Here is an 18,801-nt window from a genome sequence, read left to right on the forward strand (position 1 = left end):
AAATATCTCCGGCCGGCCCTGGTTCCTTCACACACTCCAGGTGAAGTAAGCTACTTTTTCTGTGGTCTACTTAACCATTTCTCTCAAAGTCAGTGGTTCCCAGCCTCTTTTAGACCAGGGACCACTTGACCAGGGACCCCTTGTTTGGCGAACCACTTTGACCAGAGGCCACTTTGACCAACATGAGTAACAAAAGGGTTATGAATCAGTTTTTGGCCAACTTTAGATTCAGTTTGGTTATTTGGGATGCTGATTCAGAAAATTATATTGGATAGACCACATCAACTCTAGTTTCTGATACAGAACATATACCATCCAGTAGTCACCATCTGCTCACCCACAGCAAACCATATTTAATAATCTAGAGCTGATTTTCCCCCCATATCTCACATATCTTATTTTATACCTTGCGACCCACAAGTTGGGAACCACTGCTCTAATTTGATTAAATGTATTAAAATTGCACTATAAATGCCCCTGGGTAGCAGCTGGGTAATCAGGTTCACAGCATGAATAAGGGGTATCATTTTTTGTTACCAATAAATACTTTGATAAACTATGCCCTGCCCAAAGTTGTTAGTTGAATTCTCTACATTTCTCATAACAATGCCATCTAAATCAAGTGCATTGCTCCATATTTGAGGTTATATTTGAAAGCTGCTTACTTGGAAACCACAATGGCTAGACATAAAGAGCTCACAAATCCATCAAAATGTTTTAAACTTTAAAAATATTTATTTCTTACTATCCTGAATTATTTTAGGCATAAATGAACAGATTTCATTGGACATACCATCCAAGCAACGTAGTTGTGCTGCTGTCAATACTCCATCTGCATGTGTTAACAAAGCTGTTCATCATATTAAAGATCTTGAAGTGAAAGTGGAAGAAACCTTACAATGGGTACTGTATTTAAATGTATTTCTTGTTTTATTTTGAAGTGACTTTCTCAAGGCAACTTTACAACAAAAAACAAGTTGCCTGTTGACTTATAGTGACCCCATGAATTTCATAGGATTTTCTTAGATGAAGAATGTTCAGAGGTGGTTTTACCAGTTTCCTCATCTGAAATATAGCCTACAGCTATATGTTTGCTCCATTATTACTATAATATCATAGGAAGGATATGTGTGTGTGTGTGTGTGTGTGTGTGTGTGTGAAATATTAGGATAATGAAATACGTTGTTCTGAATACTTTGGAATCCTTTATGGTTTTCTTTATAAAAGAAGTAAGTCTCATTGAATCAAGTAAGATTTATTTCTTTGTAAACATTCAATTTCATTGTGTTAACAATTTATTTGACTAGTTAAACAATTTATTTGACTAGTTTTCAAAGATTCAAGTTTATTTTAATATTTTTGTATGTGGTTTGCTTATATGTCCAGTAACTTATTATATTTTAGTGCAAATCCTAAAATATGTAGCATGTCATTGAATCATTTCATTTCATTTATATTTACAGAATGATAATTTGTATCTGCTGGAGACAGTTTCACGGTAAGGATCTTATAAGTATCAATTCAGTAATTACCTTAAGCAGCCTACTAACTCTAAATATACTGCAAAAGCAACTCCTTATATTTTTCCTAGAACTAAGTTCCCCAAGGAGGGCATTTTTTTGTTCTTTGTGGAAATTCAAGTGTGTGTACAGCCCACAACTTATTTTTTGTCCAATGCCTAATATACACTTTGAGAACTGCTTGAATTGATAAGTTATAAATGAGATATATACAGAAGGCAGATTTTGAGTTCTTTACAGACATTAGAATGAACTTGGAGACAAATGTTCACTTACATTTTCAGGGATAGAGAGATTAGGAATGTTGAAGAAGCTGAAAAAAGCTGGTTATCAGTCTCTTCTGAACTGAAGGTGGAACAGCCATCATATTTGAAAGGTAATGATTTATTCTGTCAGGATGTTATTGGTTGAACTATTTAGTTGGAATCATTCCAGCTGATCTGTTTATACTAGCAAGATGACCATGACATGTCAGAAGTGCTTAGAATCTACAAGATAGTTTATTTTTGTTGTTTTTATATGCTGTCAAGCAGGCTTCAATTTATATAGCAACCCTATGAATGAGAGATCTCTGGGGGCACTGACTAAACCCATTTTCCTGCACGTTTTTCAAGCATTTGCAATAAAAGAGGGAGCAATAACTGTGTTTTTGACTACAAAGGATTAGAAGAGATACAAAAATATTAAAACAATCTATGAGAGCCTCATCAAAAGAGGCAAACAAGATAGTAGGGCCTGATCTTTCATCTCCATTTATATATCCTTTATTTCCTATCAGAAATAATGCAACCATTGGTCAAGGTACTGTAAGATTACATTATTTGAACAATTTTGTTTTGTTTTGCCTATGTAAAAGCATGAAATCGTTATTTAATCCAGCCCCTTTGAAACCTTTGGAGTTCACCAACAGGTAGAAGGTCGAATCCAGGGAGAGCAGGTGAGCTCCCCCTGTCAGCTCCAGCTCTCCATGCAGGAACATGAGAGAAGCCTCCCACAAGGATGATAAAACATCAAACATCAGGCATCCCAAGGCAACGTCCTTGCAGACGGCCAATTCTCTCACAACAGAAGCAACTTGCAGTTTCTCAAGTTGCTCCTGACATGAAAAAAAAAACTGGATAAAAAGTGTAAAAAATATAGTTGTGATCCTCACCCATTAATGCAAATTATTTGTTTGAATGAAGATAGAGTCTTACTTATCCAACATAAACGGGCCAGCAGAACATTGGATAAACTTAAATGTTGGACAATAAGGAGGGATTAAGGAAAAGCCTGTTAAATGTCATATTACGTTATGATTTTACAAATTAAGCATCAAAACATCATGTTTTACAACAAGTTTGACACTTGTTTGGGAGTGTGACTGCACTTGTCTTGTTGTTGGATGTGTTGGCCCACTGTGCGTTGCTTCCTAGAAAAACAGCTGTGGATTCAAGAGGGGGGGCAGATTGCGTTGGATAATATAGAACATTGGATAAGCGATGGTTGGATAAGTGAGACTCTACTGTAGTAGCATATATCTGGAATCATGTCATCATTATCATCATCAAGATTGCTACATACACTTCTAAAAGAAAGAAGAGACCATTCAGGTCTACAGCATATCTGGAATTCTTGGGCACCATCTGCAGTTTCTTGTGATGAACTGCAGCCACTTCTATTTCATCAAAGGGCCTTGTCCAAGGCATGGGCATATTTTCCCTGCGCTGTTTAAATGAAAGTAACTGAACTAGGTTTTGTGTGTGTTTGGTAAAAAGAACAAGGAAGCCACGGCATGATAGAAATTGCAGGTAGAGAGGGTCATTAAGAAAGGAAAAACTTCATTCAAGAAGGAACAGCAAATATAGGCAGATGAAATATAAAGCAAAGGAGACTTGTGTTTGTTACAGACGAATTCCAGATTAGAATTATGCTCTCCTCTAACTGCACAGTACCCTGGTCTCTTTGATTCATATATCACATGATACTTCTCATTGTTTGGATTTTATAAGGTGCTGCATAGAAAATGAACCAGCTGCAGGCTTTAGAAGCCTGAATAGTCAGCTGTCATGTCAAGTAGCAAGAACAAATACATCTTCCTGATTGCAAGCTTTCACTCATATTAATTTAGGCAGAAAGAATATTTGAAAACTGGTATAAAAGTGTTTAGACTATTGACAATTCCTAATGAGAAGAATTCTGGGCAGATGAGAATCTCCGCAGTGTGGGACCTATAATGTACAAAATTACATATGGTAGACAGCAAAGTTTTTTGTATGTGAATTGATATTTCTACATTAAAGTATTGTTTTCAATGAAAAAATGTTTCAGCACAGAGCAACACAAGTGAATTTTATACAGATTAAGTTCTGCATTGCAGATAGCCTTCAAAAAATATGTGATTTTCAAAGACTTTCTCACACTGTAAGGAAAATTGCTGAAATTGCTTGTTGCTATCTTCAAGAAGAAACATAGTGGAAAATCACATTCTTTAACTGAAGCACATCTTAAGCAGATAATCAAAAGACCAACAAAGCAGTGACTCTAGCTATCCCCTTAATCCTTATTACCTTTGATGCTTCCCCCTTGAAAATCATACCTTGCATCTGTCCTCTATGTACTGTGCCTCCTCTGTTCAGTATAGTTAGAACAAAAGGAAACCTGTACCTTCCATTCACTAGTCAGAACTGAAACTTTGTTCTCTTTGTCTTGACCAATTCAAGATCCGGCTCCTGAGCAATCAGTTCTTTGTAGTTTTTCTACTAGAACCTATATATTGCTAAAGTTTAGATAACAGTTCATTTCTTCCACCCATTCTTTCCATCCCATCTGGATTACTGTAACATGCTCTACCTGGGGCTGTCTTTAAAGAGTGCCCAGAAACTTCAGCTGGTCCAAAGGGCTGAGACCAGGTTGCTAATTGGGGCTGGCTATAGGGAGCATACAACCCCTTTTTTGCAGCAGCTTCACTGGCTTCCAGTTTGTTTCCGAGTACAATTCAAAATGTTGGTTATGACCTTGAAATCTCTATATCACTCAGGTCCAGCCGATTTGGCTGACCGCATCTCCTCATGTAAGCCTGCTCAGGCCCTGAGATCTTCATGAGAGGTCCTCCTCTCAGTCCTACCTCCATCGCAAACTCATTTGGTGGGAACGAAAGAGAGGGCCTTTTCAGTGGCTGCCCCTCAACTCTAGAACTCCTTGCCCAGAAAAGCTAGAATAGCCCCCTCCCTGCTGTCCTTCTGTTGGCAGGCTAAAGCCATTTTATTAGGGCAGGCTTTTAAAGAAGGTTAAGATAAAGTCAGGGGGTGCTGTTGTTTTGGCTTTCTATTTTAATGTTTGTATATTTGTAGATTTTAAATTATATTGAAATGCTTTTAATGTAAGCTGATTTGATTCTTCTTTGTGGAGAGAAAAAGCAGGGTATAAATAATCATCATCATCATCATCATCATCATCACCATCATCATGTGCTCTACAGATGTTCAGATGAGCCCTAGCACCATATTGTTTTCTGACATGACATTTTCTGCTTTATTGTTTTGGTTATAAAAGTTTGAACCAGTTTTATTCAAAAAGGCCTCCTGGTGAAGTATCTGTCTAGTCCAGGAAGACATTTCATACAGTACGTAAAATGGACCATCGACTTGTGTTCAGATGTGAAGTGATATCCTGAACATCTAAAGATGTTTTTGGAACTATTTGGTGGGTATATAGGAGAGCCATGAAGAAGTGCACAGTGGACAGCAAATCATCCTAGTTTTCATGCTAACCATCTTATCTTTCACCAACTAATTGATGAGCTCAAGGACACAGGTGCTCAAATGTGCATGGTTTTGCCAATGTTTTAATTATTTTTAACATTTGGAGACCCCTCCCCCCCAAAAAAAATTATTCAAAAAAGAAAAAAAAAGCTTTGCGTTTTGTGCAAACATGTTTTTGGGGCAATCACTGTATCCTGTTCCAATACAACATTTACTTCTGCAAAGCATGGTATTTAGCATAAAATATAGTGTCTTCCCCTAACATAATTTTTCCAACAATGCCACAATGTGCATATACCTGAAAAATCACTGAAATGCTATTCGCACATGTCAATGTACACACTTTCATCAAAGATGAGAAAACTTGCAAATATTCTTCACATTTTTGCTATCTGCTTTATGATGCTTCAAATTCAAAACAAAATCGTGGGGAGAAAAACAGTATGTTTTATTCAAAAGACACATAAATACATAAACATCCTCTAATAAATGTATATGGGTAATTTTAGTGCATCTAACAATGAAGTCTTATATATTTTAATATTTTAAGATGTGAATGTTGCCAGCCATTTTTAAAAGTTAATACTAGCTAGCCGCTATTTAAATAAAATAATTAATGAATCCCTTATGTGCAGTCTCTAAAGGGTTGGGAGAGAGAAATCCCCACTGTTTTCTTCTATTAGTGATTATAGATAACAATGGGAATACTTTTGTGCAGAAACTGAGAAGTAAAAGTGATGTGCAGAGCTGACCTCGCTATTCCCATGTTTACAGGACAAACCTGCTTCAGAACAGAGATAGAAAGCTCTAGGTACACCTACTTTCCTGGTTGTATAAGAGGGGGGAGGAAAACCAGATAACTCTCCATGCTGACAATTTGTAGATCTAGTTAGATTTGGAGATCAGGAGGTGCCCCATCCCTACATGGTAGAAAAGAGCAATGTCCAGTTCCCAACCTAACTGCCAGGTATAGCAATTCCAAATAATGTCAGAGAAACAAATAATGCCAGAGATGTGACCATATCACTGCTGTTGACATGTAATGTGCCCCCCGGCCCTGCCCCAATTCCTGAGTAGAAGAACTAGCATTTGTAAGCACGCATGAGCATCGATATGCTTGTTGTGATCTTCATTTATATATCTTTGATATACATTTTTTATATTTTATTCAAATACTAGTTTTATACCAAAGCTTAGAAATATCAATGAATTGGATTTTATATTTTAAAAAACCCTGGTAACTTTTAGGTAAAGGTAAAGGTTTTCCCCTGACGTTAAGCCCAGTTGTGACTGACTCTGGGGGTTGGTGCTCATCTCCATTTCTAAGCCGAAGAGCCGGCGTTGTCTGCAGACACCTCCAAGGTCATGTGGCTGGCATGACTGCATGGAGCGCCGTTACCTTCCTGCCAGAGCGGTACCTATTTATCTACTCACATTTGCATGTTTTCGAGCTGCTAGGTTGGCAGGAGCTGGGGCTAGCAGCGGGCGCTCATTCCGCTCCCGGGATTTGAACCTGAGACCTTTCAGTCTGCAAGTTCAGCAGCTCAGCGCTTTAACATACTGTGCCACCACCAGGGGCCCCTGGTAACTTTTACATGTATGTTATTTTATGGTAGAAATGGGCAATGATGGTATGTGTAAAAATTTGCATGAACTTTTGTAAAATAATATTAATCCTGAAATTGGAGAAGGTATGGGCTTTTGCAAGCTATTTAATTTAAATATTTCCATCAGGAGATGTGGGCTTTTACAGCAGAATACTACCCTGTTTCCCTGAAAAATAAGATATCCTCTGAAAATAAGACCTAGTATAGATTTTGCTGAATTGCTAATTATAAGGCCTCCCCAAAAGTAAGACCTAGCAAAGTTTTTGTTTGGAAGCATGCCCACTGAACATAACACCAAAGCATGCAGGATTGGTAAATGTACATACCATAGAGTGTTGTACATGGAAATAGTGGTAGTAACAAGAAATTCGTGATAGGATTCACAGTTTGTCTGGTTATGCTGGTTTGTGATAACAACCACTATACAATATATGATAAATGTTCATTTCTTTGTTCAACAATAAATGTACATTCTTCTTCATGGAAAAATAAGTCATCCCCTGAAAGTAAGACCTAGCACAACTTTGGAAGAAAAAATTAATATAAGACACTATCTTATTTTCGGGGAAACACGGTAACTAAAATGGCATTCTGATCTGTTTATTATAATCTTTAAGTTTAGTGACTAGGTTTGTGACATTCTAACAGTTTGTACTTGCAATAAGACATATTATTACAATGCATATTTCTTATCCCCCCCCCTCTTTAATTTTTTTTTTTTGGAAGACATACAGCCTTTAAAGCAGAAAACAACAGCTGTTTTGGCCGAGGTTACAGAACTGGTAACCAGATTGGAAAAGGAACGTAAAGAAGCTCAAGAAGGTTTGGAGTTTGAGAGACGTCGTAAGAAAAAACTTTACCTATATGCTGATAACTTGTCACTTTGGAGGCTACAACAGCTTCCCATAGCTGTTCAAAAAGGTGGGAAACTTTACCATATAAAGAGAAAAAGAATTAATCAAAATTTTCATGAGCCATGTTAGATCTTCCAAAAAAAACTCCTATTAACATCTTATAGAAATGCCATTCCTTTAGAAAACTGTTGTTACATTCAAGAAATAGCAAGAATGTTTATTGATTATTTACCATAATATGATTTGGCCATTTAAGATCAGGTGTGTGTGTGTGTGGAAAATTATTTTAGACTTTATCAAAAAATGAACAGAGAAGGAAGGGATTCTATCTCATTATTCCAGTTCAAGAAACTAAGGCCACATCCACACTGCCATACAATGCAGTTTCAGAATGCAGATTAACTGCATTGAATTGGATTATATGGTAGTGTAGGCAGTTAAAGGTAAAAGTTTTCCCCTGACATTAAGTCTAGTTGTGTCCGACTCTGGGGATTGGTGCTCATCTCCATTTCTAAGCCGAAGAGTATAGGGTAGTGTAGACTCATATCATTCAATTCAATCCTCATTATATGAGACTACACTGACAATTATAATTATTAAATTAATTCGGCCTAGGGCAAGAAAAAGAGTTCTTATAGATTTAAAACGGCCTCCTGATATAGTAAACTTGGGTGCCCAGGCTGGCGATCCCTCCAGGTTAAAGGTGGTGCTGTTGAACGCCAGGTCTGTCAATGGAAAAACTGCTATCATCCAGGATGTTATCCTGGATGAACAGGCAGACCTGGCGTGCATAATGGAGACCTGGCTGGACGAGGCTGGGGGGGTTAATCTCACCTAGCTTTGTCCGCCAGGTTACACCGTGCAGCACCAACCAAGATCTGGAGGGAGGGGAGGTGGTGTCACAGTAATCGATAAGGAGTCCATCCCCTGACCAGGTGCCCCATCCCACAGTCAACCTTGTTTGAATGTGTCCACCTGAGGGTAGGTGACCGGGACAGACTGGGGATTCTGCTAGTGTACCGACCATCCCCGCTGCACTACAGTCTCCCTGCCTGAGCTAGCTGGGGTGGTCTCTGGCCTGGCATTGGAGTCCCAACAGCTCATAGTATTGGGGGACTTCAATGTCCATGCTGAGACCAACCTTTCAGACATGGCTCAGGACTTCATGGCCTCCATGGCAACCATGGGGATGTTCCAATGAATATCTGGTCCCACCCACAGAGCTGGGCACACACTTGACTTGGTTTTCTGTCAGGGATGGGAGGAAAATGGTGGTGTGGAGGATCTTACCATCGCTCCGTTGCCATGGACCGACCATCACCTGATCAGGTTTAGACTTGCTGTGCCCCCTAACCTCTGCTGGGGTGGAGGACCCATTAAAATTGTCCGCCCCAGGAGGTTCATGGATCCGGACGATTTCCTGATGGCTCTTGGGGAGTCTCCCGCCACCTCGGCTGGTGATTCTGTTGATGCCCTTGTCACTCTCTGGAATAGAGAGATGACTAGGGCAATAGACACGATCGCTCCAGAACATCCCCTCTCGAGTACCCGAGCTAAACCATCTCCTTGGTTTACCGAGGAGTTGGCAGCGATGAAGCGAAAGAAGAGGGGACTAGAGAGCATGTGGCGTTCAAAACTGAACGAGTCAAACCGAACTTGGCTGGGCTCTTATCTTAAGGCTTATGCCACTGCAATAGACACTGCAAAGAACTCTTTCTTTGCAGCTAATATTGCGTCTGCACAGGATCCCTGACAACTCGGCAGCCCACTGTGAAGCACTTGCTCGGTTCTTTGCGGACAAAGTCGCTTTGATCCACTCTGGATTTGACACCATATTAACGGCAGTCTCCAAGGACTGCTTGTCCTATTTTGATGGATTCATTTCAATTGGTTCAGCCTGAAGATGTGGACAAGGTGCTTGGAGAGGTGAGGGCTACCACATGCATCCTACACCCCTGCCCATCCTGGCTGGTGAGAGAAGCCAGAGGGGGATTGGCCAAGTGGGTGAAGGTGGTGGTGAATGCCTCCCTTCGGGATGGCATATTTCCAGCTAGCCTTAAATTGGCTGTGATCAAACTGCTGTTGAAGAAGCCATCACTGGACCCCACTCAATTGGAGAACTATCAGCCTATTTCCAATCTCCCCTTTTTGGGCAAGGTCGTGGAACGTGTGGTGGCCGCACAACTCCAGGCATTCTTGGCAGATACCTATTTTCTGGATCCGGCACAGTCTGGCTTCAGGCCGGGGCATGGTACTGAGACAGCCTTGGTCGCCTTAGTCGATGATCTACACCAGGAACTGGACAGGGGGAGTGTGTCCCTGCTGGTTCTGCTGGACCTCTCAGCGGCCTTCGATACTGTTGATCACGGTATCCTTCTGGGACGCCTTGCCGGGATGGGTCTCGGGGGTATTGTTTTGCAGTGACTCCGGTCCTTTCTGGAGGCAACCACACAATAGTTATCACCAGGGATGAATAAAGTCGCCCTTGCTACGTCTGCTGGTGACACTACATAGGGAAAAGTTTTTCAGCTTGTACAAAGGCCAGAAAAGCCCAGCTTTAATTTCTCCCAACAACATCATGTTAACGTTTTAAAGTGGGTGCTCCCGCTTTGCTATCGTATGGTTGCCTCCTGCAAAATTCAGGGGAATGTAGTTTAGGGAAGCCAAGGACCTCTCTAGCTGATGATTCTAAACAACTAAAACATTCAAAGAAACATTAACCATGACAGTCAATTGTAAACAAAAGTGAGGAATAAGGATAACAAAAAATAATTATCTTATGATTGAATGAATGATGTAGCTTGCTTTTATATCATACAACAACAATCTTTTCACTGACATGTCAGCCCTACTCTCACTTCCACCACCATCACAATTGCAACTGACATCGACGAGGGAGAAGGCATTCTCAGTGGCCGCCCTGACTCTGTGGAACACCCTCCCAAAAGAAATTAAAACAGATCTCTCCCTTTCTTCTTTTAAAAACCAACTAAAAACATTCCTGTTTAGACAGTTTTTAGGGAACAAAATTAATCTTGAGTGACAGGAAATATCATACATTATGGACTGGAGCAAAGTGAAATATATGATATGATATGATGCCACATGAATGAGAATGTACATTGTAATTGTTTCTCAAATTTGCTTATTTTATAATGGTTATATTTATTGTTGATATATTTTGATGGTTGCTTATGTGATTTTAATATGTTGTAAGCTGCTTTGTGTCCCATGAGGGAGAAAAGCCGGATATAATTAAAGATTATTATTATTATTATTATTATTATTATTATTATTATTATTATATAGAATATAACATGCTTCTGTGAAACAAGGGTGTTCCTTTTCTTCATTGACTGAAAGCCACATGGACTGGTATGTTCACAGGGGAATGATTTACAAATACATTTTATAGGAAACTATATACCTTTGATAATGCTTCAGCTTACATTTTATGCTCAAACTTTAAACGCAATATTTTTAGCTTTATTATGTAGCATAGCATAAATGGATATATTTTGGTATAGAATGGGAAAACTATTCTGAAGATATTGCAGAACTACAGTGGCATTTTGAAGAAAAAAAACAGCAACTACATGATGCAGTAAACCAGCTGACAAAAATAGAGAGCGCTAATGCAAAGATTCTAGAGAATATAGAGTTCATGAAGAAATACAGCCCTCTGCTGGGAGAAAAGCTGGCTTATGAAACTGAGTCTATGGAAGAAATAAAAAAGAAATACGAACAGGTAACTGGTTTCTATATTTTCAGCATTTTCCCTATTGTTCCATACTCTATAAAGGAATAATACTTAAGCCATACTTTCTCCATCCTTTTGAATCATCATCATCATCATCATCATCATCTTTGAGATAGAAACTAAAAATATAATTAGCTATGAAATTCAAAGCCAAATTTACTATAAAAATAGTATACAGGTAGTCCCCAAGTTATGAACATGATAGGTTCTGTAGGTTTGTTCTTACGTTGAATGTGTTTGGAAGATGGAACAGGTACATTTTTAAGTGTACCTCCAGCCATTATATGCAATTGTTTTCAGCTTCAGATAGCATAGGGAAGGATTAATACCTTAATATGGTATTTTGCCATTTGTGCCCCTGTTCAGATTTCACCTCACTTTTTGTCCCTGTGATGACTAGATTTTGAAAAAATTGCTTGTTGTGGATACAAGGATTGGTAAGAAGGCTTTAGTGGAGACACCTTTTCCCCATGATGACTATTCCAGGAGTGAATTTCCCTTCCTAGGGGTAGATTTTTCTCATTTCCTGTCATCTCACCCCGTTCTTAACTATGAATTGTTTGTAAGTCACATGTTTGTAACTTGGGGACTTCCTGTACTGTGCAAAATAAACGTGCAGTCAATCAAATGGAATTCAATTAAATTCAATATATATCAGTAATCAGAAAGAAATTAAATGCAATGCAAAGTGAGTCATTGAAAGGAAATGTGCTCTCATTGTTTCTGTCAAGCATCTTGGAATTTACTATAAAATTTCTCTTTAGGAATTTTCTAGGTCCTCTATGGCAACTTTATGGTAACATCTAGTGGAGGCCTACCATAGTATCACCCGCAGGACCTATAACATCTATTTTACCTTTAAGTCTCACAAAACTCATGGGAGTTTAGTTTTGATTAAACAAATGCAGTTTTGCAGTGTATTACTTTTACCCTTTTAGAAATATAGTAGAAAAATACAAAATAGGTAATATGTAAAAAGTATACTACTGTGTCTTTATAAGACACATATGAGAACAGTCATTTTGACTTTTGTGAGTACTACGTTTCTGAAACAGTTTCTTTTCTTTTTAAAGACAAAAGCTGTATATGATATTGTTCATGTGAAACTTGTGAATGCAATAGCTCTAAGTGAGGAGCTAACAGAAGAGTGTAAAAAGAAAAGAAAATCTATGTCTGAACAATTACAGTCAGCTGAGGAAATGTTGAACTCTCTTAGGTGAGTACCTTTTAAATGTGATTGTGCTTCAAATGCAATTTGGTTATATTCTGCAACATAAGACTGAACTAATTGAAAAGTTAACATTTATTTGTAAAGGCTACACATTTTCAGAAGACAGTAGGTTTTTCAGCCAACAGCGGTGATACCATAGGTCTAGAGCTGGAGAGTGAGATGACAAACTATTACCTTCTTATGTCAATGGGCATTCAGGGAAGGGTAAGGGGAGGACTTTGGGGAGGTTGGGTGGGATTGAGGAGGAAAATGAGTTTTAAAGATCATTTTAGTGTATTTACTATTTTTTAATTCTGTTTTTACGACACTGTTATTTATGGTAATTGTTTTTTTAACGTTTGTATTGCACCTTTTAAACTTGTCTAGTGTGGATGTGTTAGCTGTCTTGAGTCTCCTCAGGGTGAAAGGTGGGATATAAATAGAGATAATAATAATGGTAATAATAATCCAATCCAATACAAAATGTGTACTAATCTTGTGTATCAAATAATAATAATAACAATATACAAGACTTTTTGGAGCACAGAGCAAGCCAACAATCTAGCTGAAAAAACCTATGGTACAGTGGAATCTTGACATAAGAGCATCCCAGCATAAGAGTGTTTTGAGTTAAGGGTTTCGCCTTGATTTGCACATGGACTTGTGTCTTTTATTACAGCAATGTCAACAACAGGGTGTTATTGTTAATAGCAGACCACTGTTTCTTTACTTTCATCCTCTTCTTCTGCTAGCATCCTATCTAACAGCTTCCTCCATATTATGATGGATTTGCTAAGAACACATTGATTGCTGTTAAAAAATTCATGAAGCTCATTGCTTTTTCACATTCAACTGTTAACCAGGAGGAAACTAATAGGGGGCTGTAATAATTATAACTTAAAGATGTAGACTGCATATGATAAAGGTAAAACATAGTAACCAATGCTATTTTCATGCCCAGTGGGCACTACAAAGTCCAGATTGAAGGGGGTACGGTAAGGATGGCAGTCCTGTAGTACCAAACAGGTTCTAGCACCAGTGGGTCATACAAACACTATTCAGTTGCTGGACCAGCTCTGGGCTATGTAGCATTGACATCCTCCGGATACTGATCTGGTTCAGTGGCTGTCCATGCGGAATTTGGCAATACCGCTCCAGAATATCCCACTGCGGATCAGCAACATCATTTGTGCCATATGTAGTTGGTCCTTTGGATCTGCTGGCAGAGGATTCAAAAGGAGAGTGATGGTGGAGTGATAGGGAGAAGGTTGGATCTAGATCTTCTCCAGGACAAAGATGCAACCAAAATGCCACCACAAATTTAGGCCAGGACTGTCTCAAACATTTCTAACATCCCTTTGCTGAAAGGGGTTTGGATTTTTTCACAGCTTTAGTTAGCTTATGTTGGCTCAGCTAGCCATCAGCCATTTTCACCCTCTATCAGCGCCAGCTCCATCCAGGGACATGAGAGAAACTTCCAACAAGGATGGTAAAAACATCAAAACATCCAGGCATCCCCTGGGCAACGTCCTTGCAGATGGCCAATTCTCCAGAAGTGACTTGCAGTTTCTCAAGTTACTCCTCTCTCTCACACACAAACCAGAATTGTGCTCTACAATTAAAAAGAATTTATATTTAAATAAACATGCTTAATATTGTCTGCATATTAAATGTTGTAATATATTACCCCATTTTCAATGGCACTAACATAGTGCATACCTGAGGAGAACTAGATGGTTTTGTTGGGCTTGATAGTATTGTGTTAATAAATTCATGGTTAATTTGAAATAGTTGCTCTTGCTTCTTCTTAGGAAGGCAATAAAAGACATTGACATACTTTATGCTGATTTGTGTGCCAAGATAAAGGAAAATATGGGAGCAATATTGCAACAGAAAAAGCACCTTGAATATCTAATCAAGCAAGAAGCACGTACAAAGGCTGACGTACAATCTTGGCAAGATAAAGTGAGTTTTGAAATTCTTTAAAACTGAATATCACATGAAATTGTTAATATTTTGTATATGTCAAGTGAGGTATCCTTTAGTTATGTCATAAATTGTTTACACTGAGGTGAAAAGGAATTTATGGAATTGTTTATTCCCTTCAATTTGCAAGACCAATTGTAAGCAAACATCATTTGGAGGCAGCTCTTCTGGCTAACATGTTCTAGTAGGTCCAACTGGAGTTGACCGATTGCTCTGTTACTGTTTACCCTTCCTCTGTGTAGCTCCACCTTGAAGGCCTTCCCTGTGTAGCCACTTTAGCACTAAGTAGCTCCTGCCTTATAGCATTGCCAGTGATGTGCTTCCTTTTAAATCTCATTGATAGCCATTTTTAGTATCTCACATGAAAAGAACCAGCATAGCTTTGCTATAGCAGGCATGGAGTGGCATTATAGTACAACAAAAAACATTTAAGTAGTAACTGCAGGTGCCAGTGGAGGCTGAGATGCCACTTAGATTAATAGAAAGTGCCCAGACACTGTCATGTAAAGCCAGGTAGAGAAGTAGGTTCAATACATGATGAATGTTGCATACACGCTCTGGACTAACACTGGCAATTTAACTTGTTCGTATTCTTATTATTCATAAGAATAATAACAATCACACTGGCAAAGGGATACCTTCACACTTCAACTTCTTTAGGGTAGCCCTGCAAGAAAGTGGACAATATTTATGGGTGTATGACTAAAGGTCTCTGTAAGACAGATGTTGAAAAGGAATTTTCTTTATCAACCACCCTTCCTATTATTTACTCAAACATAAGTCCCAATGAATTCAATTGAACTTGCTCCTTAAAAAAATCTCAGTGTCCTTAATTATATCTGGGCTACAATCTGCATCAGTTTACTTTTTCAATGTATATTGCTACAGTTATCATTTTGAAAATCCCGTTCACTATTATATATTAGATACTGTATTTTACTTCAACTGAAAAGTATTTTTTTAAATCATCATCTTTTGAGATTACATATTTTATCTGTTTCTGCTATGCTGAAAAAAAACTTTTTGTGATGTAAATTTACCAATTCCATGTTTGTTATGATAATGCAACCATTTTGAACAAATAGTTATATTGTTTTTTAAATATTCAGGCAAGGCGTTTAAGTTTGAAAATTGCTGAGCAGGAATCTGAGAACAAAACTTTAACAGATGAATATTTGGAAGAGGTGAAAGATATAGAAAGTACAGTAAGTTTCAAAATAATTGAAAAAAAATAAATAAAAAATAAAACAATTCCAATTGCATTTGCATGTTATATGCAACAGTGTTTTCACAATATTCTTTATAATCCATAGAAAACAAGAAGGGACTCTGATATAGAAGACTTGAAAAGAAAGCTCAGGCATTATCTTCAGGAAATAAAATCTTTGGAAGATGAAAGCAAACGTATTTATGGTGAAAATGGAGATTTTCTTCAAAAATTCAGAGACAGGTAAGTACATCTATGCTTGTAATTTAAGTATAAGCTTTTTTATTCTTTTCAAAACAATTAAAATGGACTGTTTTGTGTATGTGGGTGTATCCCTCATTTTCACTGAAACCATGAGGATGGGCAGCCCAATACTTGGTGTCTTTGGAAATGCCCTACTGACTCAGTGGGATTTAATTCCAAGTTTGAATAAGGTTTATTGCAAGTAGTAAAGGTAAACAGATTGGGGAATTACAGTCTACCAAAGTAGGGCTCTCTTAGCTTTGCAGAAGAGAACAAAAATGTCATACTTTGCTTCCTCCCTTTCCCCACAAAAAAATACCAGTGCTAAATAGATGTCATTTGAACATCTTTATTGAAATGAGTAACAGCAACAGTACATAATTTTGAAATCTAGCCCTTATAATTAAACAATGAGTATCAGTTTGCAATGCAAAGTTATTAAAAGTTTTCACATTGTTAATTCTTTTAAAAATTTGATACAACACAATACAACAGAGGTGGTAAAAATCCGGAGATCTTTAGACCACATACACCATACTGGATCTCAGGGAGCCATATTTTTACGCCCAACTGCACACTTCTGTTGGAATGACAGCCATTTCCCCATGTCCTCAGTAGGCTATTTTAGATCAAGGAGGGCCCACACTGAAATTGGCTGGGTTTTTTTTTCAGTTTTTTAAAAAATCTCCCAGACTAAAACAAATTAAAGTCCATGGGTCATTTTTTCAGATCTATACTATATAGAATATTCATTTGTCCTCCAAAATATTTTCATAAGATTAAAATCTGTGTTTTGTTTAACTCATAAAAATAGCCCGCACTTTGACTAAACGTTGTTTAGTACAACCCCCTTTTCACCTGGTTACTTCTGGGTTTTTAGTGATATATAGAATGGCCCTTAGAATGTAAGGCGGCTCTGACTGGCTGCTGAGGAATAGAAGCATAGGCTCTGAAATCTAATGGAACAAAGCAAAGTGAGGCTTTGACAAGCAGAATGTTTCTTTCAGAATTAATATCTATTAACTATTTGAAAGAAAGGGAATTTTAGGTGATTATTTAACTAAAATGAGCTTGAGGATAAGGTCTGCAAAGCAACCGTGTATGTAAATAATAGGCAATATGTAAATTAAAGACACTAGACAGAGATGGTTGAGAAAAAGAATGTAAAATTTCTTTTATTCAAGATACTGTGCAAAAGATGGAAGTCATTTTTATGTTCCTTTTTCTTTTCTTTTTTTTCTTCTTTTCCCCTTTCTTCTCTCCTTCTTCTTTCTTTTCCTGTCACTGATGGTTTTGTATTTTTTTTTCTTTTTTCTTTCCTTATGTCAAATTTTGGTCTCATTTTATTTTTATGTTGAAAAGCACTAATAAAAATTATTTTTTTTAAAAAAAAGAATTAATATCTGAGATGTGCCAGCAGTCCAGAATCTATTGACACTCCAATTAGTTTGTAACATCCATAGGACCATAAGAATTCCCATTCAGAGGATTGCAGATTTTAATGTATTATTTTCAAATGTATTATTCTTTTTTGCCATTTGCAGCAGTTCCATCTTCAAAATACAAAAAAACATAAACTCATATGAACTTTGATATCACAGCTAATGAGAAAATGCAAATACTTATGCAAACTATGGGATGTAATGATAAATTATGACTGCTGTGACCCCTATCATTTATTTCTTTCTGGAAAAAAGTTTAACAAACCATATGAAGCTAAAATACAACCTATGTTATATTTGCTTTATGTGTTTACCCATATACACAGAAATTTCTAAAGCTAATAGGCAGTTTACTTATGTTCTGCTTTATCTTTACTGTTGTATCAAAATAAGCTACCTCTGAATCAAATGGTGGTTACTCTGTCAAAAATGCATAATTGTAAAATTTGTATCTGTTTTGTTTTGCTTTAACAGTTCAAGACGGAAAGTAGGCTATCAAGCAGAAATACAAGTCCTACACAAAAATATCCGTCGACTGGAAGAGCATTTAAAAAGAGTGACTAAAGAATTTTTTGCAACTGAGTTGGGTTTTGATGATGTCAAAACAAAACTGGACGAATTGTCTCAGAACATCATTAAAGAAAGATTGCGTTTTAAGGTAGACTAAAATTATCCCATATTATGATATATAATTATTTTTAAGATCCAGAAGGACTGCTTAGAATGTAATATAGGTTGAGCACCCCTTCACAGAAATTCCAAGTTCTGAAATACATACTCCAAAATTCATAACTGTTTAGATGACTGGCTAAGATATTAACATCTTTGTTTTCTGATGGTTCCGCCTGCATAAACTTTGTTTTATGTACAAATTTATTTTTTAAAATGCATAAAATTTTCTTCAAGTTATATATACAAGGTGGACCCCATATGTTTATATGCAAATTCAGGTTTAAAAATATCTGAAATACAGATATTTATATTCTCAAGCATTTTGAATAATGGATGCTCAATTTGTATTTCTGAGAATATGTCTATTATAACCCTACCACATTATCTCAAAAATTAAAAGCCTGATAAAGTTTGTATTTCTCTTTGTCTGAAACTGGCTACACTCACACACAGCACACATACATTTAGGCTGTATCTACACTGCCATATAATCCAGTTTCAGAATGCAGATTAACTGCATTGAACTGGATTATATGAGTCTACACTGCCGTATAATC

The 18,801-nt window shown here is 37.4% G+C and overlaps 1 protein-coding gene across 7 annotated transcripts in view; it reads left to right on the forward strand.

Moving 5' to 3' along the window:
• The window catches only part of ccdc178 (coiled-coil domain containing 178), a 206,995-nt gene that overhangs the window by 56,314 nt on the left and 131,880 nt on the right, over positions 1-18,801 (forward strand). For all 7 annotated transcript variants that reach the window (XM_062980407.1, XM_062980404.1, XM_062980405.1 and 4 more), the window contains 10 exons: positions 764-903; positions 1,464-1,498; positions 1,805-1,896; positions 7,597-7,791; positions 11,252-11,472; positions 12,558-12,700; positions 14,506-14,659; positions 15,790-15,885; positions 15,994-16,130; positions 18,047-18,230. In XM_062980407.1, coding sequence (XP_062836477.1) covers positions 764-903; positions 1,464-1,498; positions 1,805-1,896; positions 7,597-7,791; positions 11,252-11,472; positions 12,558-12,700; positions 14,506-14,659; positions 15,790-15,885; positions 15,994-16,130; positions 18,047-18,230 — 1,397 coding nt within the window. The remainder of the gene's footprint in view (positions 1-763; positions 904-1,463; positions 1,499-1,804; positions 1,897-7,596; positions 7,792-11,251; positions 11,473-12,557; positions 12,701-14,505; positions 14,660-15,789; positions 15,886-15,993; positions 16,131-18,046; positions 18,231-18,801) is intronic.

The sequence above is a fragment of the Anolis carolinensis genome, chromosome 4 (assembly GCF_035594765.1).
Source record: "Anolis carolinensis isolate JA03-04 chromosome 4, rAnoCar3.1.pri, whole genome shotgun sequence".
Taxonomy (NCBI): Eukaryota; Metazoa; Chordata; class Lepidosauria; order Squamata; family Dactyloidae; genus Anolis; species Anolis carolinensis.